The sequence below is a fragment of the Phoxinus phoxinus genome (genome assembly GCF_949152265.1).
Source record: "Phoxinus phoxinus genome assembly, chromosome: 16".
NCBI lineage: Eukaryota > Metazoa > Chordata > Actinopteri > Cypriniformes > Leuciscidae > Phoxinus > Phoxinus phoxinus.
Window position 1 is genome coordinate 30,618,646 of NC_136891.1, and position 15,263 is coordinate 30,633,908.

Consider the following 15,263-nt stretch of genomic DNA (forward strand, 5'->3'; position numbering starts at 1 on the left):
TTTTAAATAATGGTTCTCTACTTTAATATTCTTTAAAATATACTTTATTTATCTGATGCAAATCTGAATTTCCATCAGCCATTACTCCAGTCTTCAGTGTCACATGATTCTTTAGCTATCTCTTTCTCTCTATATATATATATATGGCATAGCCTACATACATAAGGATTGATTGATAGTATGGATTATTTAAAGAAAATTCACATAGATGATCAAGTGCTTTATAACCCCATATAAATCGCATTTTCATTTGAATATAACTAACTAATTGTGGATTAGCACATAACATAATTTTTTTATGTCAGTTTTGGATATATTCATGAGTTTTACCTGAATGTCAATAGATGCACTTTCTGGAGAAGTGTCTCTTTTCCTCTTGTATGTAAATAAATTCCAAAATCGTCTCCATAGGATGGATGCAACCAAACACACACTTCCTACAATCCAGAAGTCCTTATCCTGCAAGAAGTTCTCCATGGCAACTACATTCACACCAAGCAAGCCTTCTTAGAACCGTTGCTTTTTCTTTTTTAAACTCCTTAACTTTGTTTTAGCAGCCCGTTTAGCTCTCTCTCTCTCTCTCTTTCTTTTAACGCCGGTCCGGTTGTTGACATCAGCTGTGCAGGCGAGCTACAGATTACGAAAGGTGGGCTGTCACAGCAAAGGAGAGACACGGGTAAACGGGAGAGAGAACGCTCCCCTCTTACGTATGAGGAGCAAAACATCTGTCAGTCAGCGAGACGAGAGGCGGACAGGTGGAACTCTGGCTCCACGGCAACAGTTAGCAGAACTCGGTGTATCCTTTAACGTTTGACACAGCACTTAATGTGCTCACTCACACACTCACAATGGGGTGAATGACACGCGGCCTGTATAATTTGACACATCACATATACAGCCCATAGACAGCCGCACTCAGCCTATCTCAGAACATTTTAAAGAGAAACGGCAACTTGTCATGGGTTCTCAGCATGTGTGACTACTATAATCAGACTAGATATGCGCACGTGCAAGCTGACATTCAAGTACACACTCACAGTCACAGCTATTCAAAAGACCAAGGCTGTGCACTCACACACACTCACAAAGTGATAAGAGACATGTTGGGGGGTAAACCCAACCGTAACAGTAGCAATCTGATTTAAATAGACTGCAGTTCTTAGATTACTCCTATCTGACTTTGCTTTGCAACCTATAGGTCATCTGGCGCACAGTCACAATACACAGAAATATAAAATATACACTGATTGATAGCCTATATATATATTCTCTTTCTCTTTCGTTCATTATGAGTTCTCTTTCGTTCTTGGAAGGACAAAAATAAAATAAAAAATAGTAAAATTACAGTAGCTACAGTATACAGTCCAAATAACTGTCCACAATGAAGACAAGCGATTAAAACTGTACATACATCCCAAAGCCAAAGACCCCATTAAGGCAAAAGTAACCAAACATTTTATAAAAACTGTGTCTCTTCGTTTGTCTTGTGAGAGACAAGATTCCCTCAAATGCTCACATTCAGTGAAAGAATTGTGAAAACTGATCAGATCAAATCAACCACACACAAAAATATTAAATAAATAAAATACAGCACATACAACACATTGTTAAAATAACAAATGGATAGATGATATTTAAGCCTATATAATAACAAATATATAGATGATAGTTTTTGGTCTCAAACATGATCATTCATAGCTACTATATAAGAAATGTCTTAAGTGTAGTCACAAGACATACGGTTATATTTCAAAGCCCTAGTGAGTCAGCAAGCAATGCAGTAAAATATTTCATGAACTGTCGCCCCCTCCTAGACAGTCAGTAAGCATGCAGTGCCAACAGCACGTTTCTTCTACATGACCTTGGAACTTTTTTTTTTAAGTTTTTGGGTGTGCAGGCATGTGTCTTTTGGACTGTGATGTGTCAAAGTGTGCATGTGCAATCTCTATAAAAATTCTCTATAAAAACTGAAAATGTCTTCAGTCATAATGGGTGTGATCCATGATGATACAGCCCCCTCTATGGGCACATTTAAAACAGTACAACACAGCTGAAATAATGCACACACAATTAGCAATTTCACCCTGGCTTATACACTACCAGTTACAAAATTGTGAGGTTGGAAAGATTTTATTATGTTTTTGAAAGAAATATCTTATGTGTACCAAAGCTCAATCTATTTGATCAAAAACAGTAATATTGTGAAATATTATTAAAATTACTGTTTTCTATTTGAGTATTTCAAAATGTATTTTTTTCCTGTGATGGCAAAGCTGAATTTTTAGCAGTCATTGCAGTGTCACAATAATTCATTTTAATATTCTGATTTGGTTCTATAGTAACATTTATTATTATCCATGATAAAAACAGTTGTGATGCTTAATACGTTTTTGGAAACAGTAATACATTTTTTTCAGGATTCTTTTATAATTAGAAACATCAAAATAACAGCATTTATTTAAAATATGAATCTTTTGTAACATTATAAATGGCACTTTTGATAATTTTAATGTTATTTATTTTAAAAAATCTTTCTGACCCCATACTTTTAAACGGTAGTGTGTACACCTATGACGTGTGTCTAAATATCTGTTGGAGTTACCTGCTCTAGAGTCTTTAGTTGGACATGTTTGAGCTCCCAGTAGCAACGCATTCTTTCTACTCGTTCAAGGTTCCCAAAAACGTCAAGTCGACCCACATCAAGCTCCTTGACACGTGATTCCTCCCCCTCCATGGCTCTGTTGTTAAGAAATGCAGTGCATGGGCAGTGGTGGTTTAATTGGACCTAACACACACCCTCTTCCTGTCGGCTTGGTATTGTCTTCTGAGCTGAAAATAAAAGAAGACATTTTTTGAATAAAAAAAGTATAGTATAGGCCTAAGGGCTAAGAATACAGACAATTAATACATGTTAATTTTAGTAGCCTAAATTTTACTTTTTTTTAACTAATGTTGCAAACAGGGAACCATTTTAGCTGGTGCATTATCATTAAGGTTTAATTGGTCCATCAAATGCAATTCAGAATCTCGCCAGAAGAAGTAGGCTAGGTCATCAGTAGGCTACCCTGAATTTGTACATATTTTATATCACCTATAAAGGGAAGTAGGCCTATGCGATTACTGATGTAGCCAAATCACATGTATGCTATACGTGAAGTTGAGTGGTGCAGGAATGACATATTTTTTTGTAGACAGTTCCCAGAATTATCAGCTTGTTCCATCGACAATAACCCAATAGGGATTTTCCAGTGGTGTTTGGAGAAAATAAGGTCTGTGACTAACTTAAGCTTATGATTCATTCACGTTTTGTTCAACATGATCATCTTTACAAATGAACACAACTTTTATACATTTTGAAGTGTAAATGCAATTGGGAGAAGTCAAAAGCTAAACGTAGGCATTCAAACGAACACGGTTGCACGATAACTTCAACGTCACCATCGTTAAGCTTCAGACAACTCTTTCTGTCATCGTTAAAGGATAATTCCGGTATTTAACACCTTGAGTCTATATTGTAGTTTGTTTTGGATGAACAAGAGTGGTGGACACATTTTTTTTGACAATGGTTCCTCTCTCGAGTTTTTGACTATGAAAGAATTGGCCATAGACCCATTTAACATTGGAGTCAATGGGCATGTCCGAAAATGTCATTAAAACAGCCAATAATGTTCGTTTTCAAAACTGTGCAACTCACCGAGTGATTAGTGATGTTAGTTGATGTTCCAGAACCAAAAAGTGTTGCGAAATACAGTTTCTGTCGTGTTTTATTCGTCATTTTGTAAAATCCCATTGAACTTGTTGAAGGACTGAGTGCTCGTTAATATAAATGCGCTACCGGAAACGGAAAGGGGGCTGTTTACATTTGGTCGATGTAGTCTTTTTGCTCGCTTCCGTTTCTCATAAGGCTAGCAGAGCAACTGTGCTCCGGGAGAGTAAGCGAAATAAACAATAATGTTTTTAGGAACTTTACCGCAGTTTTTGACCGCACAAATTCTAACCATATTGAAAGACGTGACCACTGACCAGTGCAATATGAAGTTGAACTCGACTGTGACCGTGAGTGTCCCGCGAGACATAAACATCGGTTATCGCCATCAAGTGGTCGGGAGTGTGCTAACGCTTCAGATTCAATTATTGAGCCGAAGTTACACGGTTGTGAAGTGTCTGAAAAAATAGTTCCACTATAGCAAAATAAACGGATTGGAATCATATATTGCGACGATATATTGTTTATAATCATCAACGAACACCACTAACCACTCGGTGAGTTTAACAGTTTTGTAAACGAACATTATTGGCTGTTTTAATGACATTTTCGGACATGCCCATTGACTCCAATGTTAAATGGGTCCATGGCCAATTCTATTATAGTCAAAAACTCGAGAGAGGAACCATTGTCAAAAAAATGTTGTCCACCACTCTTGTTCATCCAAAACAAACTACAATATAGACTCAAGGTGTTAAATACCGGAATTATCCTTTAAGCTTCAGACATCTCTTTCTGTCTCCTGGCTGAAAAAACTGCTAATTAGCAAATCCAGGTGATTGGAACAAAATACTGAGGAGGACTTTAACTTTCTGAACCTGGACTTTAGCCTACACCTCTGCTATTAATACAATGAATGAGGCATTTAGCGCTTTCATATGTACTACTGTATGTACACCCAAAGCGCTTTACAGTCATATCAGGGGATCTCTCCTCAACCACCACCAGTGTGCAGCATCCACTAGGATGATGTGACGGCAGCCACAGTACAACGACGCCTGTGCGCTCACCACACACACCAGCTATGTGGAGAGAGGAGAGAGAGTGATAGAGCCAATTCAGTGGATGGGGATAGGAGCCCATGATTTCAGTTTTTATCATTTTTAGTATAATTTTTAGTATAATTTTTAATTATAATTTTATTGTATAATTTAACTATTTAGTAGTCAGAGTTTTTTTTACGTTTTAAAGGGGGAGTGACCAATTTTTTTTAAAACCACTGAAGTATTACAACCATGATAGGACACCACCCTCTCATACACACTCAAAAAAATGCTGGGTTGTTTCAACCCAATTTTGGGTCAAATATGGACAAACCCAAAAGTTGGATCAAAAATGTAATTTAAAAATTGAACCCAATGGCTGGGTTTGTCCATATTTGACCCAAAATTGGGTTAAAACAACCCAGCATTTTTTAGAGTGTATAGGCTATATTAATAGTCCAATAAATCTAAGCGTCTTTATTTAGACATAAAGGTAGAAAGTCTGTTTTTTTTCAGGATTTCATTACAAACAAGAACAGATTGGTAGGAGATGTGTCATGTTATGTATATGTGTGAGTTCATGGTTATGTGTTTTGGTCAGTGAGCAGGTGCAGGTCAGTGCTGACATCTAGGATGGGCAATGGTTAGGGTGAGCATCTATAAGCAGCTTTATGGGGGTCAGATAGTCATTTTGCGCATTTGACTTTATGCACTTGGCCCAGGTGGTGATCCTTATTTTGAAAGACTTTGACCATACAGCTCTTGAACAATGCATAGTTCAAATAATTACCATCAATTATTATGTCTTGTTTAAAGGTAAGTACTTTTACAATTTGACAACAACAACAAAATACTGGGACTTCAAAAGACTCTCTTCACATAACTCAATTTATGCACTATATCTATCACCAATGATCCCAGCTGCATTTAGACATCAGCTCTAGCTCAACATACTCTGATAGGAACTAAGCGTGTTGTTCTGTTTCCAAGGGATCAGTTTAGAGGCCATTCCGTGCATAGCATGTTGATCCATCTGCATGCCCTGGGATAACAGAAAGTCATCGAGTGGAGTGATTCCCCTGGGGCTGGGACACCCCAACAACAAGAAAAACGCTCTATTTTCAAACCAGACACAAGCCTTAATCAGCTCTGGCGCCTGTGGTCAAGCATTATTCCCTAGAATGACATAATAACGTTGGTCCTTCTGACTGTGTCCTCTATTAGTATGGGATACCTTATCTCACTTATTTTAGGTTCACTTTAGGTCTCTTTCCACAATACTTTGATATAGAGTTCAACAAATCCTATAAAAACTCTTGTGATTTTTTCTAAAAACCAAGTATTGCTGACTTAAACTAAAACATTTAAAAAATAAATATTTTCTTTTCCCCCCCCAGTTACCTTCATAGTGGACAATTTTGTTGGTGTTTTGTCCTGTATGGAGCAATGAGTGCGTGACTATGTACTGTGGTCTTAGCCTTGCTTTCATATTCTCTGGTGCAGTGTTACAGAGTCTCAATTAAAGGGATTTGAGTGGCTTAGTGATGAAAGGCAAACTCTTTGACTCTGTCAGAACATCCCGAGATACTAACCAAACAAAATAATATGTTTGTGCCAGCATTTATCATTTGTATAATTTTGTTTTTTGTTTATCTCTTATAGTGATGTAGGGTAGGCTATTTTATGGAAATAGTACTGAAAAAAACTATACTCTCTGTGAAAGATATCACTGAAATAACTGTCCTGAGATATCATGCCGATCATAGCCATCTTTTGCGAACGTTAAATAACAAGTGATCAGAATCATTGTGATCAAGCCATTCAGGCTTTTGAGATGATTTATGCCTGGCCGTCCATAAGCTGAGAGTGTGATATTGTACTTCAGGGGTTTTACATTTTTTGGTCACTCCCCCTTTAAAACGTAAAAAAATAAAACTCTGACTACTAAATAGTTTCAAAATTATACTATAAAATTATAATTAAAAATTATACTAAAAATTATAAAAACTGAAAGATTTTTTTTAATTGATAAATGTGCAATGAAAAACACATGCAATAGTTTAAAGGTACAATATGTAAGATTTTTGTAATAAAATATTCAAAAACCACTTGGACAGTGTGATAAATTTCATGCATTTGTGTTACATTATCCCAAAAGTTCCCAAGGATGTGTAAATCCAGAGAAATTCCAGTTTTAAATAATGGCTCGCCCCTTGTCATTGTCGCATATCAATCATGTAATATCCGCGCTATCCTCAGTTTCCGTTTGTAGAAATCATAGATACATAGATCACTCATTAGCGGCCGTTACAATGCCATTACAAGGCCGCCATATGTAAGCCGATAATGAGCATTCTATGTCTAAATTAATTTAGATTCATTTGACACTATTTATCCAAAAATGTAAATAATAAATTCCACTCCAACGTTTCAATAATTCCTGCCCACTAAAAGCTGCACGGATAAATTTGCTTACCCCGATAGGCCTATATGTAAACGATTTAGTAAAAGTTCCATCGATTCAGACTTTATATCATCGCTATGATATGTAGTGTCATGTCACCCATCCCCAACATGCAGTAATGCTTTAAACACATTTGACAAGCTAGTTGATAAAAATCAACAACTGATCAAAACTGATTGGCTAACGCTATTTTCCCACTTGTCTGTGCTCTTTTATTCTTCCATGTTTGAAGGCAAATCTGAATAATGCACTATTTTAACTTTGATCAACAAGCATTGCTGATCCAGTGCTGAACCAGCCCTACTGCAGCTCACATGCATGAATGTTGGGGTTGGGGGGAGGGGGCGTGTCTGAACTATTTGATGAACGAAATCAGCAGCCTACCCTGATAAAGAGGTTGACTGGGAAAAGTTGTTTTATGTATTTTGAAAATACAAAAATACTCATCTTAAATGTATTTAAATACAAATTATATTAGTTTTTTTCTAAAGGCTTTAAAATACAAAGTAGTATTTTGTATTTCAAATATTTTTTTAATTTTTATTAATGTAGCCTATCCGAAATACTGCCCATCCCATGTGTATAGCCTATACATATCTATGATAAAATATTATGCAGGCTGCTGTTTTGTCGTTCAGTCATCATGGTTCACGATTATTGACTGGCGAGTACAAAAAAAAGAAAACGTAAACGTAGATCAACTGAGGCAAGCAGGCTTTGGGACAAATGGTGAAATAAAACAATTGGATCAATATCGGCGTGGTGTTTTCGAGATGGAGAGAGCTTCACGACAAACTTGGACTTGATCAGACTCTGCTCTCGCATGTGTTTTAATAGACCGGTAAACAAATATATATTATTTATTGTACGCAGACAGTTATATTAAACTTTCTTTGTACTTCAGTAATGCCTTTTATCAAGTCTGGTGGCCAAGTATGGCAGTGAAATGAAATACAGATGTGCTGCACAAAAATATTTAGCCATTACATTTAGCCAAAACTGCGCAGCATTAACCCCCCAAATCATTCGACAAATAGTCACATATTATATTAACAGGCTAATATAGCATTACGTTTCATGTGCTTTGCAGCTAATTCATTACGATGACATAAAATAGTGTGATCAAACGTAGACTACAGGTAATACAAAAACTAATGTATTAGCTTTTGAATTTATATGATTTCACTCTCCTTTATAGCGTCATCAAGCTTCGCCTTTGTTATTGTTTTGAAAATGCGACCTCTGGTGGCGAAAAAAATTACAGATTGTACCTTTAACATTGTAATGTTGTTGAATCATTGAAAAATATAACATCAGAATATAACTTTAATGTAAATAAATATTTCAGTGATGCTTTGGATGAAAAATATATAATCAGTGACTGGCTGGCTGCACTGCAGCTTTTGACAGCGCCTAAACAAACGGAAACGGTTCATGGCAGCTTGCAGCGCGAGCTTCCTGTCACATAATGACATGCGCGGGAGCTCAAACGTTTAAAATCTGTGAAAAGTCAATCTTCCCGATTGAGATCAGGCATATATATATATAGAAATGACCTACATCTTGGATGGCCTGCTGAGGGTGAATAAATTAACAGCAAATTTTAAACTATACATTCAATTAATTTTTTTATTCATCAAATTACATCTCTTGTCCTAAATGACATAGGCATAGGCTAAATTAAATGGTCGTGTTTGTTAAACAGATTAGATATGATTCTAGAGTTAGGATGTTCTTTTGATATGGCCCTATGAGAATATATCATTACATTACCCCCCACCCGGCCAAGAACTCAGTGAGATTTTGGCAGACTGTTTCTTGGAACATTGCTTGGAACACTTCTTCTTAATTATTTTTGACTGACAGTTTTCACTTGATAACATATGTTAGGGGAAACATTTGAGTTTTGACGCCATGTGCTTCCATACACCAAGATCAATAGACGTAACTACATCACAAATAAAGGATATTTCACATTGGGTTTAATCTATGTTGGTCAGGAACCTGTAATATTCTTAGTAAATTCAGAAGGAATGTATTGATGTCTGTTGTAAAATGACAATAAATATGATGACTATAAAGTTTGTGGAGCCATTTTGTCCTCATACACAGACGTACCAGGGAACATTTAATCTCAGATCTTGTATCAACACCATCACTTTTGCAGCTGCCTCATGGTAATAACAGTGCAGCGTAAAATTGCACATACACCAATAGATTAAACAAACATTTATTGACACAAATGCATCTTTTAAGTTCATTATTCATTAGGCATGCTATATCTACAGGCTTGTTAATGCAACATTTCAGCAGCTGTTAATTCAATTAAAGCCTATTACATTACAATATTGTAGCATATTTAGAATATCACACTGATACCATTCAAAATGTAATTTGTTTTCCACTTACATTCGGTGAGGCGGTCAGCAAGTCGCTCCCAATTCACAAGTTGGCTTTTCCTTATTTCTTCCTTTAGTTATAAAGCACATTCTATATACACTATCAAGGATGTTTATACATAAATCTTTGAACAGCCTAAGACATGGGGTCTTGTCTCCATAGTATACACTGTTTAAGTGGCACAGTCAAATAAGGAAGGAGAGAGAGTCTGTGGGATGTGGAAACGGGTCAGCAAAGTCAGAGACAAGTCAAAGTGTAAATGTGAGGTGGGGGTGGAGGGTGTGGGGGCAAGAGAAGGGCAGGGAGTGGGAAGGGGGTTAAACATGTTATTGTAGAGGGTGTGGAATTTCAGTGCCATGTGTTCCCCTTTCCTGTGTGTGTGCTTGTGCAGTGGTAAGGGCAATTTCAGGACTGTAAAAGTCAACAAACCCAAACAAAGAACAGAATTTTAGAGAAAAGATATCCAGTATTCTTCTTTTTTTTTAAACGCATCAATTAATTTAAAAAAATACCCCATTGAATAGCCTACTTAAATTTTGATAAATCAAATAGCATGAGGATGGGGAAGGAATACTGACCAGACATGAAGTCAGTGACTTGTTTGGAAAAAAAAATTGTAGGCCTATAAGTAGCCTATTAACTGAAATGTTTAATGGCAATAATATTGCCATTAGTTTAATGGCCTATACTACATTTAGAGAAAATCCAGTCTAAAGCACCTGCTCCCTAGCATTGTGAAGTCTAATAAACCTTTGTCTTGTCACTCAAATTATTTATAGCCTTCAGCTGTGATTGAAACGTCAGTGAGAAACCACCTCATGGACTAAGCCTATGGCCACGAACTGCAGCTAAATTAAAATACGTGCATTTAACGTGCATCAGAGATGTATCTCTCGTCTGTGCAGTGCAAGAAGAAAACACAGGGAAAGTAGCACACGAGCCTTGACTCGTTTGTGTTGCCAGATCTTGCAAGCAAATCAGCGAACAAGATCAAGCCCATAAAAAACGAAATAAATGGGAATTCTTTGTGCTGAAAACAAGACTGCGATACCATGACCCGCACCTGCTCACTTTAATAACTTCATAAACTGGATAGCGTTATGCTTAAACAACAATCCCAAAAACGCTTTTAAGAGGACATGGCAACATTTCAAGAGCGCACTCTGTGAAGCAGTCTATTTTTTTACAGTCTATGGAAGCAGCCTTTACAAACAAAACACGACGCCTCCGTCGACTGTATAGGGTACTTTAGTTAATGTTTAACTTACATTTTTGTGTCACTGTAATATTACTTTGTCAGAATAGGATACCAAACATGGTGTCAATCATCGCAGTTTCGGGAGTGAGTCTTGTTCTGTACACACATGGAACGACAACTCATTCCCCCAATGCGGTTGTCACTTCTACGTGGCTTAAGACTTAAGTGTGCACTTTTTCTCTCTCGAAAAATGCTTTTTCAATAATGCTGCTCAAGCTTTAACACCATGGTCAAATTTAGGCAGTATGGTAAATCCACATCTGTAGATAGGCCTATATAATAATTTTGAGAATGGAAAAGCTAGAGCAATGAAAAGGGACAGGCCAACAGACAGAAGAACCATGTACAATTGATGATCTCTTCTTACTTGGTGTTCGTGGTTAAAGCTATAAAGATTCCTTTATTGTGTTGGAATATAGGTTAGCTATGCTATGAGCTTGTGCTGTATATGATGGATTGTGCTCTCATTGAAAATAGCAGGATCAAAGCCAAACTGCAGCTGCTCGTGTCCTTTCATAAACCTGTATGAGCATGTAATGTATTTAAAAAGGTTCTAAAGTTTCACGGTCACATGCTTTTATAAACATTACAGAAAACTAAATATTTTATTTAAATAATGTATAGATTATTTGATTATTTATGATTGAATAATAATAATTATTATTGCAACATCATCTCTTCAGTTGCTTTGGGAATGAGGTCAAGGCATGTCAGGGTGTATCTCCGTCTGTATGTGTGTTGGTGGGGTAAGTGTTTCAGTACATTTGCAGATGTTTGGTACACTTAGGAAGTTGATGTGTATGTTTGTGCCTGCCTGTCTGTCAGCCACTGAGCAATGTTACACACAGTATTTTCATGGCCAACCATTCCCCCCTCACTTTCCTCACTCCAGCCAAATTACCCTTTAGTCCCTCCTGACTAATTCTCTCTCCTCTCACATGTTTAAAGCCTGCACATTTAGTTAGCTATCTAAATGAGGACATACCGTAGATTGCTATTGTTTTATATGAAGCTTCTTATTACACATTAATCATTTTCCAAAACTTAACTCTAGCAGAAAACATTTTGTATCATCAGGAAAAAACATTATTTGCTCTATTTATGAATCAGTTTTCTAATTGGGGATGTCCCCAAAGGGAGGTTGTCATAATTAGCTGACTACTGAGGACACACTATATGGCTAATTAAAATTTCCCTACAAGGACAAGGATTTTGAATATTGCCATCTTTGTGGGGACATTTTGTCCCCATAATAGGGTTTACCAGGCCACACACACTCACACATATCCACACACTCTGGAGAAAGTATGCATGCCGTGTGAGGTGTGGAAACAGCAAACCATGGTGCTGACAAGATGAGTTTTATTTAAACCTCATTCTGACGTCCAAGTAAGTGCTGCTGTCTGTGTGTAATTCAAGAGCAGCAATGGTTTGTGTTTGTGTGTGTGTATGGTTGTGAGTGAGTGATTGTCTGCCTGCGTACAACACATCTACAGTGGTTGGATGAAACTGAATGAAACGGAAACACCTGGCTTTTGAACACAACACTTTATTAGTATGGTGAAGGGCTCCTTTTGCAGCAGCCAATACAGCATCAATCACCTTGGGAATGACAGTCCTTAACAGTGGCCAGAGGGATTGTGAAGCATTCCTTTTCCAGAACAGTGGTCAGGTCACTATGTGATGCTGGTGGAGGAAAACATTTTCTGACTCACTCCTCAAAAATACCCCAAAGTGGTTACGGTAATCCTTTTTTTAAGATCTTGTTTCTGTGCAGGCCATGGGACATGTTCAACTGTCACAAGTCTTGCTGTGTGTATTGGTGCATTATCATGATGATACACAGCACCCCCTTTAGGGTACAATGTTTGAACCATTATGTGCACATGGTCCAAATAGTTCGGTAGTCTTTGGCAGTGAAGCGGCCATCAAGCACAATAGGGAATGCCATGATATTGCATCCCAAACCATCACTGATCCCCCGGGCTTTCACTCTCAGCAGCAACAGTGCGGGTGTTAATCCTCTTTGATGCCTTCTCCACACCAAAACACAGACCATGAATAATGACTCTGTGGAGCTCCCTATTAACTGTTTTGGTGGAAACAGGAGAGCCGAAGCGCGCATTTAATTCTGCAGTGAGTTGGCCAGCTGTGGTTTTATGTTTTATGGATACAATCCGGGTTAGTACCTGGACATCCCTTTCAGACATCTACCTCTTACGTCGACAGTTACACCTGTTGAATGTGGTTCATTGTACATGGTGGTATGGCGAAATTACCCTGCAACCATAGCTCTCCATACACCACAATGACTGTCCTTGTCACAGAGGAGCCAGCAAGACGCGTACCAACAATCTGATATGTCTCTCATTATGTTCTGTGGATTACAATAGTTACAGCTGTGCTATTGCTCTGCTTATTCAACCTTCACACTCTGCTCTTACTGATGGAATGTACAATCAGTGAGATTGCACCAAGCTCCGCATATAAATGTGTGAAACCTCCAACACTATATTGGCCAGTGTTTCAGTTTCAGTGTCCAACTCCTGTACCGAGTCCAGCACATTACTTGATATTCCACATGTTATGGATATTCTGAAGTGGTTTGCAATAAACTTTGGTAAAACAAGTTCTTAGTGACAGTACAATTAATAGGGAAAAAATGTATGCATTACTTTTCAAAAATATAGTAGATAATACTTTATAACAGATACACCTGCGTGCTACAAAAAGTGAGTTATTCTGACATCTAGTGACTAACAAATGTCATTGTGCAGAGAAATTGTGCAAAAAATGGAGCATTGAAGAGCTGTAGTTCACGCCAAATGCTGTTCTTGTGTTTGCTGTGTAATTTAAAGGGTTAGTTCACCTAAAAATTATTTTTTTTGTCATTAATTACGGTACTCACCCTCATGTCGTTCCAAACCCGTAAGACCTTCGTTCATCTTCGGAACACTAATTAAGATATTTTTGATGAAATCCGAGAGCTTTCTGCCCCCACATAGGTAGCAACGTCATTGCAACTTTTAAGGCCCAAAAAGGTAGTAAAGACATCGTTAAAATAGTCCATGTGACTACAGTGGTTCAACCTTAATGTTATGAAGCTACAAGGATACTTTTTGTGGGAAAAAAACTAAAATAATGACTTTATTCAAGTCAAGTCAAGTCACCTTTATTTATATAGCGCTTTTTACAATACAGATTGTATCAAAGCAGCTTCACAGTGATAACATGAAAATAATACAAAAAACTATTTCATCATCGTCCACCTTTAAGGCAGATCTATAATATTGTTGAATATTAAATGTCCCCAACTAAGCAAGCCAGAAGGCAAGGCAACAGTGGCCAGGAACCAAAACTCCATCAGGTGACAGAATGGAGAAAAAAACCTTGGGAGAACCCAGGCTTAGTCGGGGGCCAGTTCTCCTCTGGCCAATGAGTGAACAGTGTATGATTATGATTCAGGAGCATTACAGGTCAGAAGTTCAGAATGAATCAGAGTATTTGTCCAGTTCCTGTTTGTTGAAGTCGGAGTGGAGAGGAGGAGGTTGACACTTCAGGTCAGCGGCGTCGTCGTGTCCTCCTGGCGCTGGCCTGGTCCTTCATCAGATCTGGATACGGCCTGGTTCCGGTGGACAGCGGTAAACCTCGGGATAGACTGAGAGACTAATATTAGCGTAGACGCCATCCTTCTTATGATGTACCAAGTACATCAGGATTTACGGGAAGTGTTTCCGGTCCCGGCTGTTCTAAAGCCTAACATTGAATTATAGAAGTCTATGTGTTATGTGTATGCTAGGCCGAAGAGATGTGTTTTTTAGTCTAGATTTCAACAAACAAAGGTTGTAGGTCAGAAAGTAACACCGCCTCACTATTGGCTAGCTTCTGTATCAGCATCACGCATGTGTTGCGGTGCTCACGTGACCAGCGTCGGCCAATAGTGAGGCAGCGTAATTTATTTTCCTACACTGTAATTTATTATGTGCTGCTGTTGAGTCCTCAAGCATTCTGTGCAGTGTGCACCTTATTCACAACTTTGCATATTAAATATGTAAATAATTATTTTTCACAATCAAAGGTTAAGGGTATAGGTTTAACCTTCAAAAAGAGATCTACAAGAATGTGTGTGTGTGTGTGTGTGTGTGTGTGTGTGTGTGTGTGTGTGTGTGTGTGTGTGTGTGTGTGTGTGTGTGTGTGTGTAGGTCAAACCTTAAGTTAACAAAGCAATGTCCAATTTTCAGTTGCTCAATCCTTAATGTGCGTTTATAGTGATGTCAACTCTTTCATTCATAATTGCTTATCCTGCTAAATGATTGGTGTTATCTCTTAATGTAGAAACCACGGGTATCCTGAATAAATCAATAGTCTATGCCCAATAGATCAATAAAAAAC

The 15,263-nt window shown here is 37.7% G+C and overlaps 1 protein-coding gene across 4 annotated transcripts in view; it reads right to left on the minus strand.

Annotated features, from left to right (window-relative positions):
- The window catches only part of mylk4b (myosin light chain kinase family, member 4b), a 29,091-nt gene extending 18,758 nt beyond the window's left edge, over positions 1-10,333 (minus strand). Inside the window, exons 1-3 of one of the 4 annotated variants that reach the window (XM_079584698.1) lie at positions 10,192-10,333; positions 9,623-9,683; positions 2,603-2,829 (exon numbers count right to left, since the gene is read on the minus strand). In XM_079584698.1, coding sequence (XP_079440824.1) covers positions 2,603-2,734 — 132 coding nt within the window. In that variant the 5' untranslated portion in view covers positions 2,735-2,829; positions 9,623-9,683; positions 10,192-10,333. Of the gene's footprint in view, positions 1-330; positions 1,068-2,602; positions 2,830-9,622; positions 9,833-10,191 lie in introns of those variants that run through there. The other 3 variants (XM_079584699.1, XM_079584697.1, XM_079584696.1) reach the window with 3 other exon arrangements.
- Between the last annotated feature and the right edge of the window lie 4,930 nt (positions 10,334-15,263).